We start from the raw sequence: 27061 nt of genomic DNA on the forward strand, positions 1-27061 counted from the left end.
TTAAAATCCTGAATCGATTTTTTAATATAAATTTATTTTGCCCGAAATGACAGAATCTCAGGTGAAATCTCACAAAATTTCAACAACCACCTAACAGCTAAGACAGTAAATGAGAGCAGGTACACGGATTCTGCACAAAGACTTAAACACACAGCGCGGACCCGCGGATCAGAATCAGTGAGATGTCGCCTTTCTCACCTGACGGCACGGACACGGTCGGGGCTGAAAGCCGACAGCTCGCTGATTCTGATCTGTTGGCGGGTCCGCGCTTTGTGTTTACGCCCTTTTTGCGCCGATTCTAAAGCTGTTAGTTTGATCTCTCTCCAAACAATATTGACCGAACCAGCAGCAAAAGAAGATCCAAACTACGCTTCACAAAAACATCGTCATGAATTCCCTCTGACTTTTACTGTTTTGCTTCCACCACGATAAAATCACACTTCATGCACAGCTCTCTATCTCTCTCTCTCTCTCTCTCTGTACTGTTTTCTGCATTATTCGCTTGCTTGTTACGCACAAGTCTACCGTTGTTTACAGCGCTGTCGGCCGCTGTTTTTTTCCCGTTTACATACTTCTGAAAAGAAAACCTAATTTCTGCCGTTCAATACTGAACAAATGTAAACTTTTTAAAATTATGCAAAATGCAAAACGCTTAGCCGTGTCTCTAATAAAACCGCTGTAACATCAGAGGTAACGTTCATATGTTGATTAATGGTTTTCTTTCGTTTTTGATGTGCTGCAGAATATTTTTATAAAATCCCAGGCCAGGAAAACCTTCATGTTTTTCTGTGTTTTATCTTCAGCTACTTTGACACAAAGGCATCTGTTGTGACGCTTACACCTTTGATAAAGTCTTGCGTGTGTCAGCTTCCTTTTTATAGATACAAAAATATGTAAATTTACTGATCTGAATTATAATTTTTCTGACTGTCAAAATTTCCCATATTCAAATCGAATCAAATCGAATTTAATTGAATCGTGGATCGAATCGATTCGGGACCTTGTGAATCAGAATCGAATCGATTCTAGAAATCAGTGAGGATACCCAGCCCTAGTAGGAAGGTAGAACTCCTTTTTAACAGGAAGAGATATCCAGCAGAACCAGCAAGGGGCATCTATCTGCTGTGACTGACTCGAAGGGTGAGGGGATGATACCTCACTGAAAGAAAGATGGTAGAGTTGTATCTAGTTTGCTTATTATGCCGATAAAATGGCTAGTATTCTGCCAGTGTAGCTCTGGCAGTTCATGTTAGACTGAGTCTATTTCTCAAAATTTGTTAGCACCAAGTCTAAAATAAAGAGCTTAGTTTCACTTGAAGTGCATCGAAACAGAAACACCAGCGCACACCAGTGTAAAAACGCAAACAGCTATGTTGCCACGAGGGCAGGGATTCAGGACAGGACAATAAATCCCACTTTGTTTCTAAGACCTGTAAGTTGTGTCCAATTTTACTGTATCTCCTACTATGGCGAAAAGCACATTTAAACTTGGACTTCCTGGGAAAATCTTCTTCCACGCTGAACTCGTTTCTCATGATAGTGATGAAATTAATGTGGCAGTTTATTGATCCCTGTAGAGGAATGATGAGAGCTGATTTTCTCAAACTGTTCCAAAGCATTTGTCCTGAAGCTGATGGAGAATGCTTTCCCACTGACACTCTGAGCAACTGTTGGCAACACCGTCAACGCTGCACCGGAGAGGCAGAAAACATTTTTACAAAGCAGCCCACGTTTCCCACAGGCTTGAGTTATTATGTAATCAGATGTGGGTGTTCCATCGCAAGAAACACTGTGGCTAATAATCCACTTTTTTTTTTTAGCAAGTTCGAATGGTGTGTAAACATATCACACATTTTGGTAACAGTGAAAGATTTCCCAGATCATATGACTCAAAGCTTTGAGCACAATATTTACAGGGTTAACGCTACTACTTTTATGTTTATAGATCTGTCTAAAACAGTCTTTTTTTCTTATCCTCTTTAACAGTTCATCTCCCTGCATATTGTCATTCAATCAGTGTTTGTTTAGTTATAACTTGAGAAATCTGTGTATCTGTATTGACTGTTCTGCTCATCAGGTTCAGACTTGGCATAGCTGGGTCTTTGGCTATGAAGTGAAGGATTTGGAGTATGTGACCAATGCAAGTGACCTTGGATGCAGTCCTCTAAAAAAACAAAAACAAAAAAAACACTGCTTACTCTGAAGGTGGTGATGCTATGCACAGTATGTGTGCTGATTGATTGAAAGATTTGCTTGAACAAACAATGGATTGTCAGCAGAGTTCACCATGAAGGGGAAGAAGTGTGAAAAGAATCAAAGGTCAAAAATAAAGAAGTACAAATGGTGGTTGGAGTGAACTGTTCTGGTGGTTTTGAACATTTGGTTTCTTTGTATGTTTTCACTTCTGTAATCTAAAGAAACACCCAAAACAAACAAAAAGTAGCCAGTAGTAGTTGTTGTATTTTTGACATAACCATTGATGACAACACACTGATGCAACATGCGGATACTGGTCTGCAAAGCTCTGTGTAGGATCAATACACAACCTTTACAAGACACTGAAGTGCAGTGCTGAGTGTGTGAAGTCATTTGAATGAACAGGTCTTACTTTTTTTTTTCTCACTAGAAGTTGGTCTTGAATGTCAGTATTTCCCCTACAGTGACACCAGCCATGTGTTTGACTGTACTTGTGAAGATATTGAATTTAAATCTTGCATTCCCAAGTGTCAGAACCTTAATTTTGGACATGACAACTAAATGCCAAAATCCTGACTTAAATCTTAAATTTTAACCCTAAAAAAATCTCTTTTCTTAGGTTTGTTCTTTCTGATAGTAATAAACTCAAACTGGTTCTTGCAAATACAGCTGAACATAAATGTATTTAGTTTAGTGCCTCATGCTATAAAAAGGCTCCTGAGATCATGCTGCAAATCCAGGACATTTGTTGGTGTTACAGTTTATCAAACTTCTTTAGGGATTTAATCCATCCATCAGCAGGCCTGCAATACTAAATACCTTCTCTCACTTATGTTATTTTAATAAGCAGTTTATATTTTCAACAGCCGTAATCACTCAAACACATTTGGTATGTGTATGCATGTAACTGGACTTTCAAAATAATAACTTGGTGTGCGTGTGTGTGTTTGTGTGTGTGTGTGTGTGTGTGTGTGTGTGTGTGTGTGTGTGTGTTTAGTGGACATCTGTAAATTGTTGCTACAAAAATGAACTGGGTTACACTCTTATATGACAATTAAAAATTAATTGCTTGCAGCTGAACTTCATTACTATATAGAGACAGAGTTATTTAGCTTACCCTCATTTAACAGAATGAGTAGGATGCTCGTTTTGGTGTTTAAAAAAGTAAATGCCATATTCATGAACCCCCTGTTGTAGTCCCTTAGAATAAATGGCACCTCCTTTTGATGCTCAAAGTGCCAAAAGAAACCTTTGAACAACTCAGGAGAACTGTCTTCTCAAATATTATGACTCAGTTATTTGAAAATGATCAGGATGTTGTATGAGGAACTTTATTTTTCATACCAAACTATATCTGATAAGCACTTTGCTGTGCAGAAATATGGGTGTATCATGACAGGATATAAGCATGAACAGATTCCTGTTTGGCTAAGTTACAGCATTTGTTACCGGCATGTTTCTCTTGGCTCAGATGTTGTTCGACTTACAAAAAAAAGCGCTGCAATTTTTTTTTATTTATTTTTTTGCTCAAAATCTCATATAAATGAAACAAATTTTAAGATTAGTTCTAGCAAATTTTATTTGACAGAAAATACATTTTTAAGCATGTGTGGGGGGGGAGAATGGTCTGGACTGTGATCTGTCCAAACTGTGATTTTTAGAAGTGAGGAGCCAAACAAATTCATTAACTGGTAGTAGTTGCTACACAAGAAATAATTATAACAAATATTTGTTTTATGATTTGTATGATGAATTGTACTCTTGTAAGATTTCTATTTATATTTGTGATGAGGCTGAATCGTGTTAATAGGGTTGTATTTTATGGAAAACACCATCATCATAGAGGGTGTTGATTTTGTGGAGACAATGAAGTGAATGTATAAACCAGCCAAGCCTGGTGGTGCACACCTTCTTCCCTTGTTCAGAAACAGAGCTTTGGGAGTTTCTGTTCATATGGGTTATAAATAGGTAACAGGTTGTTTTGTAGCAGAAAGTCCTCTTAACCACCAGAGTGCCACTATCTCCAGTCCTTCAACTAAAGTTGCAGACGCTCTCAGCTCAAACAAAGTCAGGCTACAGCAGGCGTCTAAATGTTTTACTGCTGGGGAGGGCCGCATCTGTGAGTTTGGACCTTAAGCTCTTAATCCTGCTCATGCTACGTTTGCTTGCGCGCATGTCCACGTTTATTTATTTATTTTCAATAAAGGACACTCTTGTACAGTGGAGTGACCTTTCAGTCTGCTTATATTGTAGTTTTTTTTTTCTGAATGTATTTGATAAAAATAAGTTTTGGTTTCTAAAAAGAGTTTTGAAGTTTAAGTAAAAAAAAAAAAAGAAATCTAAGCAAAACACAAACCCTCCCCAAATGGTAAAACTGAATAATGTTAAATTTGAATTGGATTCAGATTTGTTTGTTAGGTTATTTATTTATTTATTTTTTTTTAGTACAGTAAATTTTATTTACTCAGAACATCCACCTCAGTATAATACATAGAAGATCAGTACTTGTATGTGACATTGAGCAGAAAAATGTTATAAATTTTTTCAGCTTTATTTTGCCTGTTGCTGATATGAGACCCTGAATCTTTTACTGCTATATTTAATTGGCATCCTCATTTTCATCACGTAATCTGGCAACGTCACTATAAATATTATTGAGGTCATTGCAGGGTTGACGTGACCACAATGTGTTTGTTTTGGGGTTTTTTTCTTATAAGAATCTAGACATTTATTAGAGGGCGTCTCATGAATAAGGTAGTATATCTTCTCAACAGTGTTTTTAGTGTTTATTATGTGAAAGTGCTGTTGGCTCTACCCTTCTAACTAGCTTTAATCTTGGCTTTTCTCACTGAATCTTGCACATCTTGTACTTTGAAGTGCTTTTTTTAGTATTTATTTATTTTTTTTACCTTGAGATTTGCCCAAGTATAAAGTTGGTCATAGATGCTGTTACTTGTTCACACTGCTTGGATATACTGTTTTTATGATTTAAGATTAAAAAGGTTGAGTTTAATGTAATGAATAGAGTACTTTTTTTTTTTTTTTTTTTTAACTAGTGAAGTGAATTTTGACAGTTTTTTTTTTTAAAAAATTTATTTATTTTTAGTACAGTCTCAGCAGAGAATGTGAATACTTATCACCTTATTAATTTGTGTTTTTGGACACAATCTGAACACAAGTTTTTTTTTTTTTTTTTTGCCACTCACGTCAGAGACCACAGATTGGGTTGTACACATCAGTGGTTGGCACAGTTATGGGATGCTGAATTTTACAACTAAAACAAATGAAAACACTGTTACAAAAAGGAACGAAGCACAAGAGTTGCTTTATCGTGTTGTCATAATTTTATATTTAAGTTGTTTATCCATTTCAGCATGTTTCTAAAATTGTTCTCCAACACACATACTTACCCTCGTTCAAAGTAACTGAGCCTTCCTAACACAGCTTACTGTTCTTTCAGATACTCTTTAGAAGATGAGCCCTCTAACTTGGATGAAATGCCCCTGATGATGTCGGAGGAAGGCTTTGAGAATGACGAGAGCGACTACCAGACTCTACCCCGGGCCAGAGTCAATCAGAGACAGAGTGGCCTCGCCTGGTTCCTCCTGGGAGGATGGAAAGTCCTGTGTGGGAGGTACCTCTGCACCATTGTTGTTAATATGTTGATTTAATGATTTTTTTATAGTGACGGTTTAGGCAAAATATTGATAGTTTACATTTTGGGTTTATGTATCTGGGTGTTTTCTGATTATTCACTCAAGCCCTGCTATTTTTTAATAGGAAAATTCAATGAAACCATTTTAAAGCAAAAATAGATTAACCATGTTTTCAGTGAAGTTTCTATTTCTGATCTCTGCTGCAACCACATATTTTTTACCTTCTGCCAAACACTGCACCACCTTCTTGTATGTGTTCTAAATAAACTTAAAGGAACCTGTAATATAATTTTCTAGCAATTAGACTACTTGAATAATATTTGTAATAGAAGCTTGTCCATAACAGATCTGTAAACACACAAAAAATAGATTGCAAGTTCACTCTGGGATATAAAATGGATTGTGCTTGTAGCCCAGTAGTCTTTGCTAAATAACATATTTTCATAGCAAAATACTCGGATATGTTTTGCCAAATGCTTTACTGACGTCGCCTTATTTTTAATCTACAAACTAGAGTAGTCCAACTGGACATTTAACATTTCCGAGAGTCTTTCTGTAAATGCAAGCGTATTGTATAATGTCAGCAAGCATGCTTGTGATGATCAGTTTGGATTTCAAACGCACTGGTAGCTGTGCATGAAGTGCAAAGAGAGGATAAGGGCATGTTTTTTTGGTCGGGTTCCTCGATGCGCACCATCAGTCCAAAAAGATTTTCAGGTCAAACAGAACAGGGTGGTTTATCCGACTAATGATTTATTTGACAGGTTTTGCCCTCTAACGACGCTCCTTTCAGGCTAAGAGGACTGTTTGTTTGTGTACATTTATAAACACTTGTTTGTGTAGTACTCCAGTGCCCAAAACGTAACATTCACCGCTGCTGCAATTTCATAGCATATTCGGTTTTCAGTTCAGTTTTGTTGGTAGTGGTACGTGTCCAATTGAAGCTGCATATTGATCCCCCTCCCCATCCCCCCACTAATGAACAAATCGGATTTTTCACAGCTGACCAGTTTGATGCTTTCCAGTAATTTTATGTGTGCATAGTGTGGGATTATAAAACACAAATAATTCACAGTGAATAAGCCCCGACTGTTCAAATGGCATATTATTTGAATAGCATTCATTTGCTCAAATAATCGCTCTTATGAATCTGGACTCAGAGTGCACAGAGACAGAGAACGTCGAGGCCAATACAAACAGGACTTTTTACCAAAGTTGATTTATTTAGTTTCATGTTTTGCCAAGTTGCTTAAAATGTGGAAAAGCCAAGCCGTTCAGCATGACGGTATACACTGACACTCTCCCCTCTTTCCCCCCAGGTGCCAGTTTAGGTCATGCTCAGATCACGCTGCTCTCATTGAAATTTACCCGCACACTATGCCACTGTTTGCGTTTGATATCAGATATGGGAGATAAGCCCCCATTGTAGTCATTACCAGGTTGATGGAAAGTCACTTACTTTTTGAAAAGTAAATGTCAATCTGAACCCGTCTGTCGTTATTGAGTTTTGATAATATGGTGGTAATGATGTTAGTGCATACAAGCAGAAATGGACTAGAGGGTAAAACTACAAATTGCATATAAAAGTCAAGTTGTTACATCTGCTGCTGTGTTGGCATTTGTTAACTGTGGAGGTGCAACACATAAACATAAATATCGGCTTCTCAGTGCTCAGTACCAAACTAATAAAATATTAAAAATGGAAGTTCAGTAAAAGTAAGGCACAGGCACGCGTGTCAGTCGAAGCAACGTACCACTATTTTTAAGCCTTGATAGTATCCAAAAATTATTCAGTGTGGAGTTGTTATGATGGAGGAAATTACCAATTGTACCAGATTGCAAACTTGCATTTTAACATTTATATCATGGGAATTGATTCACTTTTTGAATCAGCCCCAAGTGGCCACTGGTAGAACTGCAGTTTTTAGCTTTTTTATGTTGCCTTCTTTTTAACCTCAGAGGTTGCTGTTTGGGTAAAACTAACAAAACTAATGTGTGTCAACCAACTTCATGCAGTAGTTTGGTTGTATACATGCAACATGTTTGACTCTTAAGCTTAAATTGATTATCCAGTTCTGAACTTGTCTGACTTTTAACATAATTAGCAAGGGATTTCCCACCAGGAGAGATGCTAACCTTTTTAGATGATTCATAGCGTTAAAAGCAAAGGACCTCTTTATACAAGTGGGTCAAAAAAAAGCCTTGAAGATCTAATTTACACTGATGAGACCTGGAATATAAATCACATCAGTACTGTAGGACGCAGCAGAACACAGCTGTGAGGCTCCATGGCTACTAATGGTTTAACAGCTGAGAACGTTAATGAGAATGAATAAACCAATTTGAAGTGGACGTCACGGTTGCGTCACTGTAGTTGCAGAAAAACAGGAAACTGGCGAAAGATGCAAGAAAACTGGTGAAGCTAAGGAAAAACTAAAAATGTCTTTTTCTGCTTCTTTATTTATTGCAGAATATAAATGAAGAGAATAAGATGGCCTGCTGTTTGGTTCATGTTTGCAATTTGGATAAGAATTGTTTTTCTTTTATATGTACTATTTTTTTTTTTTTACATATGTTTACACACACAGTTGCTGTTGAATTGTGAGTTATTGATATTTATAGAGCTAGTTGAGTCTCTGTCTCTCACATTTATATTACTAATGTAAATTTTCGTTTCATTTTTAAGGGAAGACAGTTGTGTTGCCTCGATGTATCAGCAGCAGCCATACCATCCTCTCCCATTGCACAACCCCCTCATTTAAATGAACATGTTTGAATAGACATATTCACTCAGTGTGCACCACTGTTGCCACAAAGAAGCCGGCTTTACTTTGGAAACCCCCACCTCCAGTTACAAAAGCCCAATGAATTACCACATGTACTGATATAATTAGTAGGGAGCTATTAGTGGCGTTACTGCACAGTGCTAGAGCTGGCACTGTTTAAGCATTGTAAGCAAGGAAGGGCAAAATCACAGATTTGCTTTAATCGCTTTTTCTATGTATTGCTTAAATTTGTATCCTGTGTTGTGCAAACTCTACAGAGATCCTCAAAGTTGTGTATTACCACAGAGTTTATTTTCTGTTTATTGGTTATATTTTTATCTTTATTATTTTAAGCTCTATGTGTCTGGAGAAAATTTTGAGAATTTTTGACATAAATAATGATTTAAAAACAAACTCACGCAGTTACAGAGTGATTACTGAAATGTAAGAAGGCTGAAAGTAAGTTTTAGACTCTGGTTGCTATGACAAATATTAAGTTGAATTTTAGGTTTTCAAAAATGTTTTCTTTTTTTTTCTTATTTTGAAAAAATCATATTCTGCGCAGGTTCTGGTTGGTAATCTGTTAAAATGTTACTAAAGCTGTCAGGCAGTTGTAGTAAAGTGTAAAAAAGTAAAATAAGGAGAAGTTAATGATTAATTTGTTAATCTTTTTCAAGCTGCATATTTTTTTCAATAGCCTTACCTATGCTCCCTTTGTTTTTTAATAAAGTCACTACAGCACATTTTATTACTTGGATGCCCTTTTTTCTACTTCTCCTTCATCCTTTTACCACAACCCATATTACTTGTTGCTATATTACAAATATTGACAGTCAGTATGTTTCTTTAAAAATACAGAATGGTTTCCAAAAAGCCCTTGAAGCAGTGTGTAGCTCACCATATGCTAACATTAAAACCTGAAAAAATAAACTGTTTTATATATGTAAGATGTTTCCTTTTAATCATCTGTTAAATTTATTTTGTGACCTAGTGTGGAACTTTCTGACTCCCCTGGTACAAAAAAAATATCCCCAAAAAGCCATAAAGGCAGTGCTGTCTTGTTGTTGTAATTTTTGCTTTTTTTTGGGTCAGTTTTTAATCATATTGACATCTTCTTTTGTAAGCTGCTGTGAATGTCTGGCTCATATATGTCGGAGGAAGAAGGAGCTGAAGGCAAGGACAGTTTGGCTCGGTTGCCCTGAGAAGTGTGAAGAGAAGTACCCCAAAAATGCCATCAAAAACCAGAAATACAACATCATCACCTTTGTGCCTGGGGTGAGTGGCAGTAGCTCCCACACAACCTGTAGCCTGCTTCAAATTAACTGTCTTGCTTTGGTAACTGAATTCGCATTTCGTGCCCTGATCTTTGCTCTTAATGCAGCACTTTTTCCTTTTATCGAGTCCATGTTCCCAGTCTTCATAGTGTCTACAGTACCAATTCATCCTTTCAGTTGAAATCAATCGTTTTTTTTTTTTTCACTGATTAACAGACTGTAATGCACAGGAGCTTTCACTGGATCTCATTGTTAACTATTCTGTCATTAAGTTAAGGGTTTACTCTGTAGGGAACATTAGAGATCCATCAGAGTTACTTATTAAAAAGCAAATGGTTCCTTGATTAAGAGGGCTGCCTTCAGCCCAGGCCATTAAATGTCAACTGTCTATTAGAGACGTAGATATTCTCGTCGACGGTGAACAAAACGGCTGTTTTTCTCCCTCCACTTTGAATTATTAAATACACACGAATTGAGTTAGCAGTATGCATTTTCCCCTAAAGGTCAGGAGGTTCATTAACTGTAGAGCGTCGTGCATTGATCCCATTGTCTCTGATAATCTGTGACTAGACACTGGACTCTCATTATTGCAAACATTATTCAAAATTTGACCTTAGATGACTAGAATACTGCGATCTCCCTGGTGATAGATGGCACATTAGCAAAGAAGCTTGAGCCGCTCACAAGAGCTACTTTGGTATGTGTAATATAAGAGAGTCTCTGGTGATTTCCACCTGAAATGCTATCTGATTGAGTCAACCTCATGTTGATTTATCAACACAATGCGCCTGTTTTCCTCCTTCATTTGAAGCTTTGGTCACGCAGTGCAGGATTATTCTTGAAAGTTTTAGGCACTGACATCGTACCTAGTTGCCCTTACATGTGAAATCTGCACCCTGCGTGCCATTTGAAACAGACGTTCTCAAAGTGTCAGAGTTTCCATTAGGTTAATGTAAAGTTAACAGCATTAACATGTATCTTGTTCCCTCTTGGAACGTGTACAGTAACCCATCCCGTCTGGTTTGTTTCTGCTGCTGCATCCTCTTTTATCTTGTCTGCAGCTGTCGTCATCTTTGACTCACCTTGCTGACATGTTCACTCACCTCGCTGAATCTTTGTCTTCTGTCCCCTCTCAGGTTCTCTACCAGCAGTTCAAGTTCTTCCTCAATCTTTATTTTCTAGTGGTGGCCTGCTCGCAGTTTGTGCCATCACTGAAAATTGGATACTTGTACACATATTGGGCACCTCTGGTAAATGTTTTTATGTATTTATTTTTGATCTATCAAGTTGTTTGCAACTAAATTAAATGTACAGTGAAGCCAAATTAGTCGTACTATTGGAATTCAGCAAGAGAATAAACCCATATTTTTCCACTTTTTACTATTGCAACAGTTTTAAGTGAGAACCTGCTCCAATTTGTTAATGTTAAGCAAATGCCAGTGTAGTTTAAATGAATGGATTTTATTATTGATAAAACTCCGTTTTTAAAGCACTCCTTTGTCGATCAGGGTTTTGTGCTAGCTGTCACAATGGTGCGGGAGGCTGTGGACGAAGTGAGACGTTATCAGCGAGACAAAGAGATGAACTCTCAACTCTACAGCAAACTGACAGTGAGAGGTTAGTGAGACAACTGAAAGAGACCTATTCACCTTCCACCTTATTCGTCTAGCTGTTTGCTGACATTATGAAGACTCTTATTCCAATGATTGAGGCTCCATGCAATTAAAAGATGGCTTTACACTTGCAACAGAAGTCATTATTCTCACTGTAATTGCATTGAGTCTTTTTTTTTTTTCCCTTCAAATTTATAAACACCTAAGATCTGTGCCTTGTGTTGATTGTAGCACTTCACAGCCACCGTGTACATATGTACATGTTTGTGCATGTAAGCGCAGTGAAAGAGGAAGGTTCTCAGCGGATATTGGGGTGGTTTAATTGAGAGTGACCTTCTATGTCATTGTTTTTGTCTGACTCTGACCAGAGATGAAAACAAAAGGGTATTACGTTATCAAGCTGGAGATAATCAATCAATTAGAAGGTGAGAGGGGGGGGGAAGAGCAATAGCAAAAAGTGGGCTGTGGTTTTAAGAGTCAGCATCATTTCCATGGGCCAAAAATCAATATCTGCATTTTATTTCATGACATAATTTAGTTTGAAGGTATTTCAGAATACAAGTCTAGAGTCTTTCACAATTTCTGTGCTTTTCCTTAGGTAAAATTCAAGTGAAAAGTTCAGACATACAAGTTGGAGACCTGATCATCGTGGAGAAGGTAAATCTCTCCTGTCTTTACCTCTAGATGCCTCTGCACGGAAGGATTCTGAAGGGATTCAGTTAGGTGTATTTGCTTGATAGGTGCTGATTTGACTCATTTTTTAAGCTATTTAAAATATATAAAATAGGAATTTGATAGTTTAGCCAACATTTTTGGAATTTATTTTCATATACTATGAAAAGATGTTTGTTTAAAAGTAAAAGCAACCACAAAAAAGGTTCTAAATTCTTCAAAACATTAGCTTGAGCTTATTTTATAAGCATTTGCATCTTTGCTAACAGGCAGATATTATAAAACAGATTAATGGATTTGATTTAAACAGTACGGTGGGAAATGTGTTTTATTTTTAAAAATGATCAATTTGTGATGTTTGGTTCTAGGTCAATTCCAGCTTCAAATTTTTATTCTTGGACTCTAATATTTTTTTCCTTCTCTTCCTTTAATGCCACTAGACCACTTTCATCTGATTGGCTGCTATTCCCAAACAAATTGGTTTGTTTACCAGGAGTTTGTTTCTGTGCTCAAAACCCCAGAGCTGTGCACCTGAAATAACTGTCTGAGGGAAATCCTCTCTCACTGACATCAAACACAGCCAAGAGTATAAAAAAACAGTCTAAAACAGAGTGTTTAGGGTGAAACTTGTGCTTTTGGGTCCTTTCCTATACACCACTGTTACAGTGATATATGTGAAGTAAAATGGTGAAAAGCACACTAAGTCCATTTTAAAATTTTCATTGCTGTGCATTAGATTCACATAAAGTGAACTTCAAGTCGGGGTATTGACCATATTTAATTATTCAGGAAGATTTGGAGGGGTTTTGTCATAGTGCTCAATGACACACCACCTTTAACATTTTGTTCCTTTCTTCTTCTTTTTTTCCTAGAACCAAAGGATTCCTGCAGATATGATTTTCCTGAGGACATCTGAAAAAACTGGTGAGCAGATGAACTCCGGGTCTGGTTTTTTTTTTTTTTTTTTTTTTTTTTTTAAATCAGTCATTGTAAAGCAGGACAAAATATGTTGGAGACCCAAGTAGATCAGCATTACCTGTACACACCTGTAACGGTATGTTTTCAAAACAAATAACGCAAAGAATGCTTACAGTTGAACTTTTGTGTTCTCTGTGGCAGTTCAGCCAGCTGAGTCAAGTGTATTTAGGTGAGAAATGTGACTTTTCCCTACACTTCTAGTCCTTTGAGAAGTCACCCTGTGATTCATATGATTTGCTCAGGTGACTGACGATGCAAATTCTAATTAATCAATGAACTGCATCAGATCCTGGCTCTTTTCTGAGTGGCATCAGGAAGAAATGTTCAGAGGACATCATTTCCATCAATCTTTGATATGTCAATAAGCTTGGCAGGAAGTTGTTGATGTCTTTGTCTCTAACTCACACACCCACACACATCCACATAAAATAACATATTTCTCTTTTGCACACAGGCTCGTATATTTTGTCTTTCACATACTCATATACACCCTCACATCCCAGTGGTGTCACGTGAGAAGCTGACCTGCCATTACTGCAGAGGGAAAGCATGAATCATCCCACTTGCGTTAATGTTTTCCATGATACTTAACCCTCCAGGGATGGTTTATAGTTGCCCTTTTACCCTCTCTGTCAGATAGTTGCTCTCATCCATCAGTTTCATATGTAATATTGCCTCAGATCAATACAGGTCACCACTGCTCAATTTTTATCAGGCTTTGCGGTGTTCACAGCAACCACAGAGGCTTTCTGTTGTGCTACAGGCTCTGTATTAATGCTCAAGTTATTAGATTAAGACAATTTCTATGTGCTGCGAATATGTTTACGTTCTTTAGCACATGGTAATGTGGAAGCATGCTTTTCAAGCATGTCTTTTGTTTCAACAAAGCAGTCTCATGGTTTTGGCCTTTAATTGTTTAATCCACAGGATATACTTTTTAAACTTTGGTCACTGTCAGGTTTCTAAAAATGCAAATGTTAAAAAAGTCTATTGCTAATACGTAATAACATTATAATGTGTGTTCAAACATGCAAAATGCCACAGAAAAATTGTCATTTTCAGAAGAAAAGCTTTTTGGATTAAACGTGAGTTATAATCTATTTGTCTTATATGGGAAGGTCAATTAACACAACAAACCAGTAAGCATGGCTACATGAATAAGTATCTGTACCCCACTTTCAGTGTGAAAGAGCAATGCAAAGTATGAAATCACAACAACTGTGCAGTCTTTGAGAGCTTTTGTGTTTTTCCAGGTTCGTGTTTTATCAGAACAGATCAGCTGGATGGAGAAACAGACTGGAAACTGAAAGTTGCTGTTGGCTGCACACAACGGCTGCCAGCAGTAGGGGTATGGATACGTTAGTGAATCTCTGGTAACAAACTGTCTGTGAATGAGTGTTGAGTTATCACTAACAGCGCTGCTCATCGAATGTCTGTGCTGTGATGGAAACCTAATCACTGATGACAGACAGCAGGAACAGTCTGAACCTGACAGCAGCTTCCTTTAACTGGAGATGATACCCAACACTTCAGATTTGAGTTTTTGTTTTTTTGTTGCCACTTAATGCAATCAGATAATTAAAGTTTCAGCAAGTCATTTGATGATTGAGCCACGGCTTCTGTATTGGGTTTCAAGGCACCCGAAGATGGCACGAGCTGTCTTTAGTTGAGCCAGTTTTCGCCTTGTTAACACGCCTCGCTTTTATACTTCATTAAAAGATTTTTCATTTGCCAGAGAATATTAGGAGCTAAAGTAAATTGGTTTGATGCACTTTCACAACAAGAAGGGTTGCTGACTGTGAATAGTTGAGGTCCTAACTAATCAAGTATGTCCCCCCCCATCCTACGTAGAAACTTTTATAATATAAGCACTAAATTATCATCATGTCTACACCCACTGAGAAGGTATTATAGTTTATATGTTCACAACTCCAGTAAAACATCTGCTAATTATGCTGTTGTTTCTATATTTAAACTAATGACTTTCATCAGGGTCATGTATTGTTCCTCCATCACCATCCACACTTGCTATCTCTAAATCATCGCTGCACCAACTCTGTGCTTTTGTCTCTAAAATGCTGGAGCAACATAACTCTCCATTGGGGGTTCAGTAAAATAATCTTCCCTGCTCCTCTTTAACCGCTCTGCCCATGTTCTCTCTAGGAGAACACTATCTGAGCACAGCTGAGGCCTGCCTAACTGCTGCCGAGGCTCCACGCGCTGCATTCCTGCCTGAATAATTTAATATTTACAATCAATTTTTGTTCCACTAAGAGGGGGGAAGGCTGGTATTGGGTGCTTGACAGGCCTTAGGCTGCAGTCTTATTTGTCAGGGTGACTGAGAGAACAGATGATTGAATGGTCGTGATTCAGTGGTGATTGTTGTGACTTCCTGAGGTTGTTTCCTTCTTTTGTTAATAAGCCAGATCCTACATTTATGGAAGTGCTGTTGTCTTAGTACTCCCTTCATTGACTCTGTTGATTCTCTGCTTGTTTTACTAAATCTTGCCAAAGAAACAAAAGATCCTACTAAAGGTTTTGCTCATGTAGCAAGATCGGTCTTATTTATTTGAGCAACTGTGCTAAAGTTATTATTACACAACACACTTTATAGTACATCACATATATATATTAACTAAGACTTAAGTTCCAGCAATACATGTTATTTTAAACAATATTTGCTGCAATATCCAATTATTCTGCTCTAATAGGAATTAGTGAGGCTTTTATTTTCAAATTTAAAGTATATTTTTCTAACATATTTTCACATCTTCCAAATAAGGTGTTTAGTTTGAGGGCAACAGACTGTAAAATACTGAAATGCTAACAGTTTTTACTCTCCCTTGAAAACAGCTGGTCTCTTTTCCATTTGTAGTTTTCAGAAGAATTGCTCACTCATATAACCTAGTTAAATGAGGCTGTGTCTCATTTTCAAACTAATTAAATGGCACCTCTGTCGTGTCTTCTCGTCTCAGGATCTCTTCTCTATCAGCGCCTACGTCTACGCCCAGAAGCCTCAGCTGGACATCCACAGTTTCGAGGGGAATTTCACAAGGGTACAGTAGCTCGTTGACATATTTATAACCTGTAAAACAAATCTCAAAGAAATGCAGATTTTTCTATAGAAAGTGGATTGACATAGAAGATGTGTATCACCGCAATGTGTTGACAAGTGACAACAATAGGGGCTTGTGTGTCCATCTGGGCCTGTTGTTATCTCCAGCAGGCATGCCTCTTACATCACAGGCAGGTTCTTGCAGCTCCAGCTCTATCCATCCTGTCTTGCTTGTTGCTCAGTGATTTTTTTTTTTCCTTTTTTTTTTTTTTTTTTTTATTAATAGCAGATTAGCGCAGCCCCCACAGAGAGGAGAGCTCCAGTACAAAGGGGGGCTTTGTGGTCCGTCTTCACTCTTGGCCACACACCAGGCTTAGTGAGCGAGCACTTCCTGCGCTCATTCATCCTCCACGGCCTTCCTTTGCATAGCGTGTGCTTTTAGTCTGAGCAGGATGGGAAAAAAATGGGTTCCCACAGATCCGCAGCAAATGAACTTACCTATTTATGAGAGTTTCTTTCTTTTTTTCTTTTTTTTTTTTTCTTTCTTGAGACGGATATAGTGGCTTTGTTTCTGCGGTCTTCATTGAGACCCTCTGCAGTTATGAACACCGAACTGTGATGCCAATGTCAGAGCGGTCAAGCATTCTGCAAACTGCCATTTATTTTTCATGCACCTCTTCCCATGTTTGAGTGGATTGACAGGATGTGGGTGCTTAGGTATCATAATTATCATATCGGGCAGGCAATTTGAGCCGAAACTGGAGCCTTGACTCTGCACTCCTGACTCAAGCCATTTTCAGCATTTGTCTTTATTTAAGAGAGAGGGGTGAAACGGGGAGGGTGAAACAAGAGGCTCTCAAGGGGCTTATTTATCACTAAAATCTCATCTACTTGAACACTCTATACTGTTTTTTTTTAAAAGGAGCCTCTATCGCCATGCCAAATCTAGTGAAAGTATAGGTAAGAGGACTACTGTATTGCTATAGTCGGCACAACTGTGCAAGGTGCTTGAGAAAATTAATGGCACAGCAGAGCTCAGGCATCCTGGTCAAGCTATGCACCGTCTGAGCTGGGGTCTCTTAACCATTTCTGTTCTGTCCAAACAAACTTTTCAGCTTTTTCCTTTTAATTATTGTCAAAAAATCTATCAATCAATTGGGAAATGTAGTTTTTTCATTGCAATTTTATTGAATAATGGTTATCAGATAGTACACACTTTTATGTAATAAAGCTAAGATCGTTATTATTATTAAAAAAATAAAGTGTAGACCCACTGGTGGTGATCTTGGAGCCTCTTGCACAAAACAAAATAAAGATTTCAATCATTAGAAATCAGATTAATGTCTTCATTATTTTATTTTTGGTGAGAATAAAATGTTTAACTGCAGTAAATTGTCTTTTACTATTAAAGTCACTGGAGTGAAATTCATCTGTGGTGCTACTTTTGTGTTTGTTTGCCTGAGGGCCACACTGAGAAATACTAATTAGAAGGTGGCTAATTGCAGAAATAAATTCACTGCGTCGAGGTATCTTTGAAGCTCGAAGCTTCTTTGGTTGAAGTTTTCCATGTCTTAGGATTCTTGTTTGCTTTGTTTTTTCTCACACACAACAAAGTGTCACAAAAAGGAAGAAACAAAAAGCATATTAAGTTTGTACTAGTAATATGTAGAATTTAATTTGTATCTAAATATAATTTAATTTAATTTCAAACCACCAGTTAATTTAGCAGAGTTAAGAGTTATTTAAAGTCCTAATTATGCCAATTTGTTTATTTGCAGGAAGACACGGACCCACAGATCCATGAGAGTCTGAGCATTGAAAACACTCTTTGGGCCAGCACCGTAGTTGCATCTGGTAAGTAAATGAAAGCTATTGTAGCCTTTTCATTTTTTAAATTAAAGTGAATCACAAAAATATTGCTTGTCTGGATGTTTTTAAAAAACATCCAGTTTAATTTCACCTTCTGACACCTTTTATTATTGCTAAACATCAACCTAAAGATGTGAATGGATGTCTGTGTAAATGTTTTCAGAAACATGCACTGACTCATATTTCATTTTTCTTATTTTATGCATTTTCTAAATTTTTTGCTCAAATTTGAGTGCAGTGCTCAAGTTTTGCAAAGAGAATTCATGGGTTTAAACCTTGAGCAATCGGTTTGATTTAATAGATATTTGCTTAATAAAACCCACGGTGGAGGTGGTGCTCCTTCAGTTCAGCCAAGCCATTCCTGGCAGAAATGGTTGTGTCAGTTGAGAGTGTTTGTGACGCTCCCAGTGATGGCCACAGCATTGATCTGTGGTGTTGCTCTCCCCTCTGGCCTGACCTTGACCAGAAGAGCAAACACACACAGTGGCACAGAAAGCCTGACTTAGACTCGTTACATCATCTCTGCTTGGGAATGTCATTGTCCCTCACAAGACTCTTCCTGACAGACACCTCTCTCCTCTACAGTAGCGTTCAGGGCGTTTGATCTGGCCCAGATCACTGTGTATTCACACGGTTACGGGCCTCAGTCCAGCTGTGACAGGAGAATTAGTTGCTCGCATATTCAGATTGAAGCCCCTCTGCATGCTGAGCCACACAGACCATTTGTCACACCGCTCAATATTTCTGGAGTTAGAAGTCAACAGGAGCAATTCATCACCTTTCTCCTCTGATCCTGTGGCTGCTGGTCTCTGTTGTGCCTGCACTTTACTTTCCTTGTTTTTTTTGTTTTTTTTTTAACCATTTGTAACTTTCTTGCCATTTTTATAGTTTGGGGATTTCAGAGCCTGTATTTAGGTTTATTAGTGTCTTTGCTCTGCCATTAGGCTCATTTAATATTAATGACTCATTAATCCTTTTTAATAAGGCCACTGTAATGAATTGGCAAATAAAGATGGTAGAGTATTGATCAGCTTTTATGAGCTTCCATAGGGTGGCTGAAGGCCCCGAGTGTCTAAGCGTATTAAACTCCTGTCTGTTGGCTTGAGTGGCAATGAGACAAAACTGCCTCAGCTCAGCCTTATTGTGTTTCCTCTCATGCAGTTCATCTTACTTGACCAAGATGAGTGTGTGCATGCATATTTGTGTGTGTTGTGTGCGTGTTTGTGTGTCCGTGTGCGTGTGAGATGGTGGGGGTGAGGTTCAGTTAATGAGCAGCATTACTTTCCTTGTCTCTATCTTTGGCAGGCACGGTGATAGGGGTGGTGATCTACACAGGCAAAGAGACCAGAAGCGTACTGAACACGTCCTATGCCAAGAACAAGGTGAATGCTTTTTTTTTTGTTTTTTGTAGCTTTGAATCTAAGGGTTTTTTTCTAGTTTCCTATACAAATAATGTGAAGTGGTATACTAGAAATATAATTATAAATATTTAAACTGTTACAATTTAACGCTTTATTGTTAAAAATGTCTGAAATTTGCTTAAGATCCTCCTGTTTCCCCCATTTGATTTAGTTACCTCGCTAAAATTAAGACAAGCAGCAGAAGAAACAATCATAATTTTTAATGCTGGATCTAGTTTTGTTTTAAGTGCTTCTGTATTGTATCAAATAATGATTTATTTTGGCTGTTTTTAAAGTCACATTGCTGATGTCAGCAGAATTTTTGACAAAATAAAATGTTCTTGTAAGCATATCCTCTATAGGTTTTAAACCAGCTTACAAGGTATAACTCAGAAACATGCAGTCCCCTTGTGGTGTTTCCATCATAAACGTTTAAAAGCTCTAGTGGATAAAACACCTCAAACAAAGTATCTTCTATCCCAAATTCTCCTCATGCCATCTCGTTCCCTCTCACCTCTGATCACTAATCAATCACTACGACAAGGTGGTTTTTTAACCTTGACTTTCTAGATAAAGTTGGGCCTGTCAGCGCGAAAGGTCAGTACCATTTGCTAATTAACCAAAAGGGAAATTAACTAACTGAGGATTTAAATGACATTTTCAACACCAAGTTAATCTCATAGAATCCCCATTGAGCGTTTTGTCTCCGGATTGGAGTGAATAATTTTATGCTAAATATACGATTTTACCTGGAAGATGTTTTGGCTAGATAGACAGAGGTCATCTGATAGAGGCAGCAATAAACAAGATCTCAGAGGTTTTTTTTCCTTTTCTAGCTAAACTGAATCTACCATGCAGTGACTTTAACACAGAAAGTTGTCACTTCCAGCTGTCACCTACTAAAGCTCTCCGTGGCTTAACATAACCCCGTCCTGCTGCAGCACCATTTTGACACCAGTGTCTTTTATTTAGAACGCTGATGTGGCCGGTCGAACAGCCGGCCAGTGTTTTGTGTAAGCCCGACAGCTGAGAGGAATTCAATATTTCAAGGAGATGATGTCAGAAGTGCCAATATGGAGACTGGAGATTGGGGGAGAAAGTCGATACAGTGCGGCTAAAGTCACAAGAACGTTTTGGTCTCATATAATCTGTTGTGACACCGACCAGGACGATGCCCGCGCTTGATCAATCTGACAGGACGTCAGGGGTAGATTCACTCTTTGTTGCAGTATAGTTACAAACTCCTGTCTGAGTAAAGAGGCAGAACATTGTCATTTGACAAGAGGCCACTTCTCAATAAGGATTCTTTGAAGTTTATATCCAAGTTCCAATACTCCGCTCTCCTCGTGTGTCTCTCAGGGCGAGTTGCTCTTGAAAAATAGAAACCTAAACTTGTTTACTAACCTCTCAAAGATCAATTTTATTTTTCTTGACTTTCTTCTTGGCCAGATTTCTAAGCCTTAACCGTTCACTAAGACTGAAGCCCTGATATTCTTTGGGTTTAATTTCATGAATATTCATGTCCCACGTCTGCAGTCCGTCATCAGATTTCACACACATGCTAAAATACAAGCCACACAGGCAGATCGAATCATTCCTTTCAGTTTTAATGGCTTGGAGATGAATGGAGTAAAATATGCACTTTTATTCATTGATAGCATCTTTAGGTTGAGGTAATTGAGTCCTTTTTCCCCCCTTGACTGAATGAATAATGACTTCATCTGATCCCCGGCAAGGCTTGGAAAATTTAGACTAGCCATTGTTCAAGCAGAAGGCGATCCTTTGCTTTTCAGGCGTGCACTGTTCTCTCTGTCTTAATTTTTCTTCATTTTAATCCACCCAAACCCGCTATTTTTCTCAATAGCTCAACCATGAACCATGTAGTGAGGCACTGGGGTGGGGAGATGCCCACCCGCTCACTCGGACCCCTTACCCTTCCCCTTTCCCCACTCTGCTACTGGGAGTTTAACACCAACTGATAAATCAGTCACACTGGTCTCCCAGCTCTCCCAGTCCTCAGGGGAATGGTTTTGGTGGGGGTTTAGGCAGTGGAGGAATTTTGCTGCTTTTTATATATGCCTGCCCCCTCCCCTCCTTTTCAGAGCAGTTCCTTTATTTGAGAGAGGAGAGATGTTATGTTCTGCTGTTTTTGTAAGCGTGGTGCGTCAGATGAAAGCCCTCTGTGTACAGGGCTTTGCTGCGAGCACTGCCAGAAAGGGGAAGGGCGCTTCTTTATTTGACATCTTTTTCCCACATGCTTCATTGGCTGGGAGATACACTCGAAAAATAAAAGACAATTCTGACCCCCTTTTTTGTCTGTTTTTCTTGAGAGCCATCTCAATATGGGAACTTTCTCTGTTTTTGAGGCCTTTTGACCTTCTATTTGTTGCACTGAAAGACAATACTTCAGCATGACAATAATGCAATTTGAAGTTTAGCACAAAGTGGCAGCACCAATAAACTTATGCTGTATACACAGTTTGCATGTTAAAAACCTGCAGCTGAGAGTTTGATTGGCTTTGTTTTTGCCCATGTGTCGCATATTGTAAGGTTTTGGTAGCAGATGGGAAAGTAGCAAAGACCCCTTTCTTTTCTTTTCTTTTTAAGTTGCCAGAAAAGGAATAAGATGTTTTATCTGGCTTTGTATTTCAAGTTAATTGAAAAAGTGTCCTACAGTAGAGAAAAATTGCTAAAAACAAATGCCAAACTTTACAGAAATTACTCTCTAATCGATGAAGCAGGACAGCTATGTTGTAATCGGCCCATTTTGACGTCTATCTTTTCCCCAAAGGTTGGCCTGCTGGACCTGGAGCTGAACCGTCTCACCAAAGCCCTGTTCCTAGCCCAGGTGGTTCTCTCTGTGGTGATGGTTGCACTGCAAGGGTTTGTGGGTCCTTGGTTCCGCAATCTCTTCCGATTTGTTGTGCTTTTCTCCTACATCATCCCCATCAGGTACAGTCTCAAATACAAACCTCAGAAGACGATCCTCCCACACTGGCAGGTGTAAATGTTCTTACCAAAATAGTTATAATAATGATATTATTTTTAATAATATTATTTTAGAAAAAATAATATTTTGAAGCTTGATCTTACAGTACATTCAAAACAGATTTCCTATCAAATCTTTGTGTTCAACGTTAAATAGATTTTTGTATGTTGAATTTATTTTGCTTCAGTTGTTGAATTCAAAGTATTCTCTTTTTATTTCAGTTAAGGTTTACTAAAACCAGTGAACAGTGGACAAAAGGACAAGTTATTTAAGAAGAAAAAAGAATTAGCCAGTGTTTTCTTTTTTCTTAGTTTATGTAGCCTTACTGTGACTGGTGAGACAAAGATACTCTTAAAACTCTTAATCTGTTTTTCCCCCTTTTTTTTTCTCTTTTCTTGGTTTTTTTTTTTTTATTTTATTTTATTTTTCTGTAGCCATTTGCCATTTCTTTTTATTTGGTCTTTAATACAGTTTTGTTGTTTTACTGGTGGTGGATTACAGTCATTTTATTTAATTTCATTTTTTTGTTTAGTTTGCGTGTAAACTTGGACATGGGAAAGTCGGCCTACGGTTGGATGATAATGAAAGATGAAAACATCCCCGGCACTGTTGTGAGGACCAGCACCATCCCTGAGGAACTGGGCCGGCTTGTCTATCTGCTGACAGACAAGACAGGTAGTGTTTAAGATTTTACTGACAATCCGAGTTTGACTGAAATTATTTGCTTCAAGAGGAGAAATGATTTGGATGCTGGTGCATCTTCAAATGGGAGAGACTGTGGAAGCCTTATCATACCATCAAAGAAGGTGGAAGGTCTACACCAAATGTGTAACACATGTGTATATTATAGCATTTATGGGTTTTTAATGTTAACATTTTTAAGGTGTCTAGAACCCTTTTCTTATTTCCCTATTGTGGCGTGTTTCACTAATAAACAAATGGCTGCTCTTTTCTAATTCTAGATGGTGTGTCAGAGTGATAAACTCCTGCTGGGGTCCTAATATGCTTCTTTGTCTTCCCCCACTGATCTAGGTAGGAATAGATTAGCTTTAGAGCCCATTTATCCAGGTTGGTAGTTAAAGTACATGGAAAAAAGAACAAACAATCAATCCATTAGAATTGGTTAACTCTGTGCCTCTAATGTTTTTGGAAGTTAGATGCCCTCTAATCAGCTTTACGCTCTATCAGCACACATTCTGGCAACCAACATCCATTAAACAAGGCCATTGCCCCCATTTTCAAGGATTTTTCTTTTTTCTTTTGCTTTTAGTGTCTGAACATTCGCTCAGTCTTTTTGTATGCAGTCTTGTGTCTTGTCTGATAGTTAGAAAGGACACGCAGTCCATACTGGTAATGAGATTAGGTCAGTGAGAAGGCAAATGCACTACCCTGCAGGTCCCATGATATATTGGAAACGGTCTTATGAAGACGACCTGTGTGTGTGTGTGTGTGTGTGTGTGTGTGTGTGTGTGTGTGTGTGTGTGTGTGCTTTCAGAAAGGCTGAATCTCTCTTAATTTTGCTATTGTATACAGTTGTGTAATAAGAAACTCTGGATGATATAAGGTGGAGACATAAGTGAAGTTTGTTTATATGGAGCACAAACCTAACATAAGGTTCTTAGAAGCATAGTCAAATAAACAGATTGTTTTCTGTGCTGTAGTCACAGACCTGACTCTGGAGATCTAGGTGGTGATCCAAACTTTGCAAGGTGTCAACCTTGAAGGGGATTGCTTGCACATTTAAAGCAAGGACGATTTTAGCTATTAATTTTGGGAAGCGAATAGAGCTTGCACAATAAATAAGGCATGTGATACTGTTGTAGCTTGATGGGTATCTGTGTATATGTAAGATGATACAAGAAGCTGGAGTTCAGAGATGCCAAATAAGGAGCTGCTCAGTTTCTCTCAGGGAGGATTTCATCACAGTTGTGACCAGCAATAACAAAGACTGCAGATTTGTACCGAAAATGTTATTTATGTCTTGTCTTGTTAAAACACATGACATAATGATAGTAAACACAGTACTGATATTCTACACTTGCGATGGGTCTTAAACATTATCTTTTGAGAGTTTGTTGAATTGTGGTTCAGGTGCTGTGGATGTTCTGTTTGTTTTATATGGTAATGTCTAAATAATCTTCTGAACTGCAGGCACTCTGACACAAAACGAAATGATATTCAAGCGACTCCACCTGGGAACAGTATCCTATGGCACAGACACCATGGATGAGATCCAAAGCCATATAGTCCAGTCATACGCACAGGTGAGCAACCTTAATGACGTGTGGTTGAGAAAACCCAGCTACTGTTAGTCTGTGTATGTCTTAAGCACCTGAGTTAAAGGCATCTGGACTTTTTTTTTTTTTTAGAAAGCTTCAGCTTTTGCAACCAAAAAAGCCTTTTGGATTAGAGGTGAAATCTCTTCATGAACCTAAAAAAGAAGTATGGTTGCCTTCAGCTCACCTCCATGCTGATTTGTTTGTGTGCATTAATTGGTGTGAGTGTATTTGTGTATATGAAAATATCATCCAATATTTTAATTCACTAAAAATAAAATCTATGTAACATTTTTTTAGCACTGATTTTTTTTAGCATCCATATTATGAAAAAAGACATTTCTTTTGTAAATTTCAGAATAATCATTGTTTAGTGTGAGTGTTCGCTCAGTATTCCTATATGTCTAACGATGGACACTGGGTACACAATTTACTTGACTTTTGAAAATCTGTGCCCAGCATGGGAGCGTATCCAGTTAAAATTAATACTTTTTTCCCCTCAGTGTTTTCCCGCTTATTCCTGCCCCTCTCTGTGGATCAGTTTAATCAATTTTTATATTGAGCTAAGAATAAGTTTTCCAGGAAAGAAGCCCATATTGTCCATTCATCATGCGGCGTCCCTGAGAGACTCCCTGTGCTGTAAGCAAGTGTTTCCTCACTGGGTGGCTCAGATCTGGCTGCAGTCTTGACAGAATTATATTGTTCGCTCTCAGCCAGCTCCAAACAGCTGGTCGAGGCTGAAACCATCTGCCCCGCACCCTTATGTCTAATCTCAGCTAATGAAAAATGACTAGTCTTTTTAGCGCAGAACAGCTGAAGCAGTGCTGATCAGCAGTGCCTCTCTCATTTGTGCTATACAATACTTTTTTCTGTACTGTACTGTCACAGTGATGTGTAAAATTTAAAGAGGATCATTTATAATATAGTCTAAAAAAATCACAACTTTTGCCTACAAGTATCTGTTGTACATTTAGAAGAAATCCTCCATTTATATCTGTGACACTGTTTATCTGGCTGAATGGCATAATAATCTCTCCCTGTAGATCTTTCAGTCCCTTTAGATAAAGTTTGTGTACTTACTGTACTCCTGTCAGCCCCTTTCTCTGCTCAGCAGGACTCAAGTCTAATAATAAGCCAAAGTCTAATGCTCAGTAGAGTGCAGGCCTCCTGTCAACTACAGCTGGCTCTGTGGACTGTTGTCATGCTCAGTAATCGCACACTTAAACTGATGGTTGTTGTCAAAAGAGATGAAAATGTAAAGGCCCTCAAACCAAATATAACAAGAAAGAGACTATGCTGCAGTCCTCTCCCTCGCTGTGTGATCTAGCTTGAACAGGTGTGTCAGATTGATAAGAACTAGCTGTTTATTACTGTGTCTGCAGGGATAAATATACATAAATATACTCCAGATTCAGTTCTTTTAGGCACTGGATCTGGTACCTTGCAAACACATTTTTAGCCATAACTCATGAATTCACATGGATATTTCAATATGTCACAAAAATGTTTAAAAGGATTAAAAAAAAAAAAAAGCGATGACATTTTGTATACAACAGCTCAAAGGTTCATGTAACTGTGCAACACTATGCTGGCCATTGTTCCATTACTCAGTGCCATAACACAGGAACAGCCGAGCCCAAATCTATGAAGTTCTTTTAAAAAACTAAATATTTAATACAAGTCTGGACAGAAACTGTTGTCAGCTGCAGACTGTTTGTTCTTGCTTCAGGCAACTTCCCAGCCATCCAGTGGTAGTGCCACTGGTGCCACGCCATCGCGGAAGACCCAGGCATCAGGCCCAAAGGTTCGTAAGAGCGTTAGCAGCCGGATCCACGAGGCCGTGAAAGCCATCGCCCTGTGCCACAATGTCACACCGGTGTACGAGTCGCATGCCGGAGTAAACGGGGAGACTGAATCTGCAGAAGCCGACCAGGACTTCAGTGATGACAACCGCACGTATCAAGCCTCCAGCCCAGATGAGGTAGATATAAAGCGCAGTGGTTATCCTGGTCGTCAAAGATGAGATTATAGCTCTATTTCCACCTCGTATTTAGCAGACTTATCTAATTTGGGTGGGTGACAGTTTTCCTCACTTGTCAAAAACAATATTTTATGACTACTTTGGGTTAACAGAGGTTAACTTGTTGTGATGCAGATTACATTTGGAGTTGGAAGCTGGCAGGGAACGTAAAATAGAAAGCTAATGAATTAAATCAGCGCAGTGTTAAGATTGAATAACTGTCTGAATTGAACACATTACAGTGCACTACATAAAATTATTTTCTTTACCTTTTTAGAGTCAATTTTTTCTACATTCA

The 27061-nt window shown here is 38.2% G+C and overlaps 1 protein-coding gene across 4 annotated transcripts in view; it reads left to right on the forward strand.

Moving 5' to 3' along the window:
• The window catches only part of atp9b (ATPase phospholipid transporting 9B), a 42693-nt gene that overhangs the window by 3694 nt on the left and 11938 nt on the right, over window positions 1-27061 (forward strand). For all 4 annotated transcript variants that reach the window (XM_084918939.1, XM_084918940.1, XM_084918938.1 and 1 more), the window contains 14 exons: window positions 5657-5830; window positions 9742-9892; window positions 11028-11141; window positions 11400-11508; window positions 12103-12161; window positions 13049-13100; window positions 14408-14502; window positions 16130-16210; window positions 17988-18063; window positions 19384-19460; window positions 22270-22430; window positions 23000-23142; window positions 24619-24731; window positions 26473-26724. In XM_084918939.1, coding sequence (XP_084775065.1) covers window positions 5657-5830; window positions 9742-9892; window positions 11028-11141; window positions 11400-11508; window positions 12103-12161; window positions 13049-13100; window positions 14408-14502; window positions 16130-16210; window positions 17988-18063; window positions 19384-19460; window positions 22270-22430; window positions 23000-23142; window positions 24619-24731; window positions 26473-26724 — 1657 coding nt within the window. The remainder of the gene's footprint in view (window positions 1-5656; window positions 5831-9741; window positions 9893-11027; window positions 11142-11399; window positions 11509-12102; window positions 12162-13048; window positions 13101-14407; window positions 14503-16129; window positions 16211-17987; window positions 18064-19383; window positions 19461-22269; window positions 22431-22999; window positions 23143-24618; window positions 24732-26472; window positions 26725-27061) is intronic.

The sequence above is a fragment of the Perissodus microlepis genome, chromosome 22 (assembly GCF_051167445.1).
Source record: "Perissodus microlepis isolate ML-2025 ecotype Zambia chromosome 22, ASM5116744v1, whole genome shotgun sequence".
NCBI classification, from domain to species: domain Eukaryota; kingdom Metazoa; phylum Chordata; class Actinopteri; order Cichliformes; family Cichlidae; genus Perissodus; species Perissodus microlepis.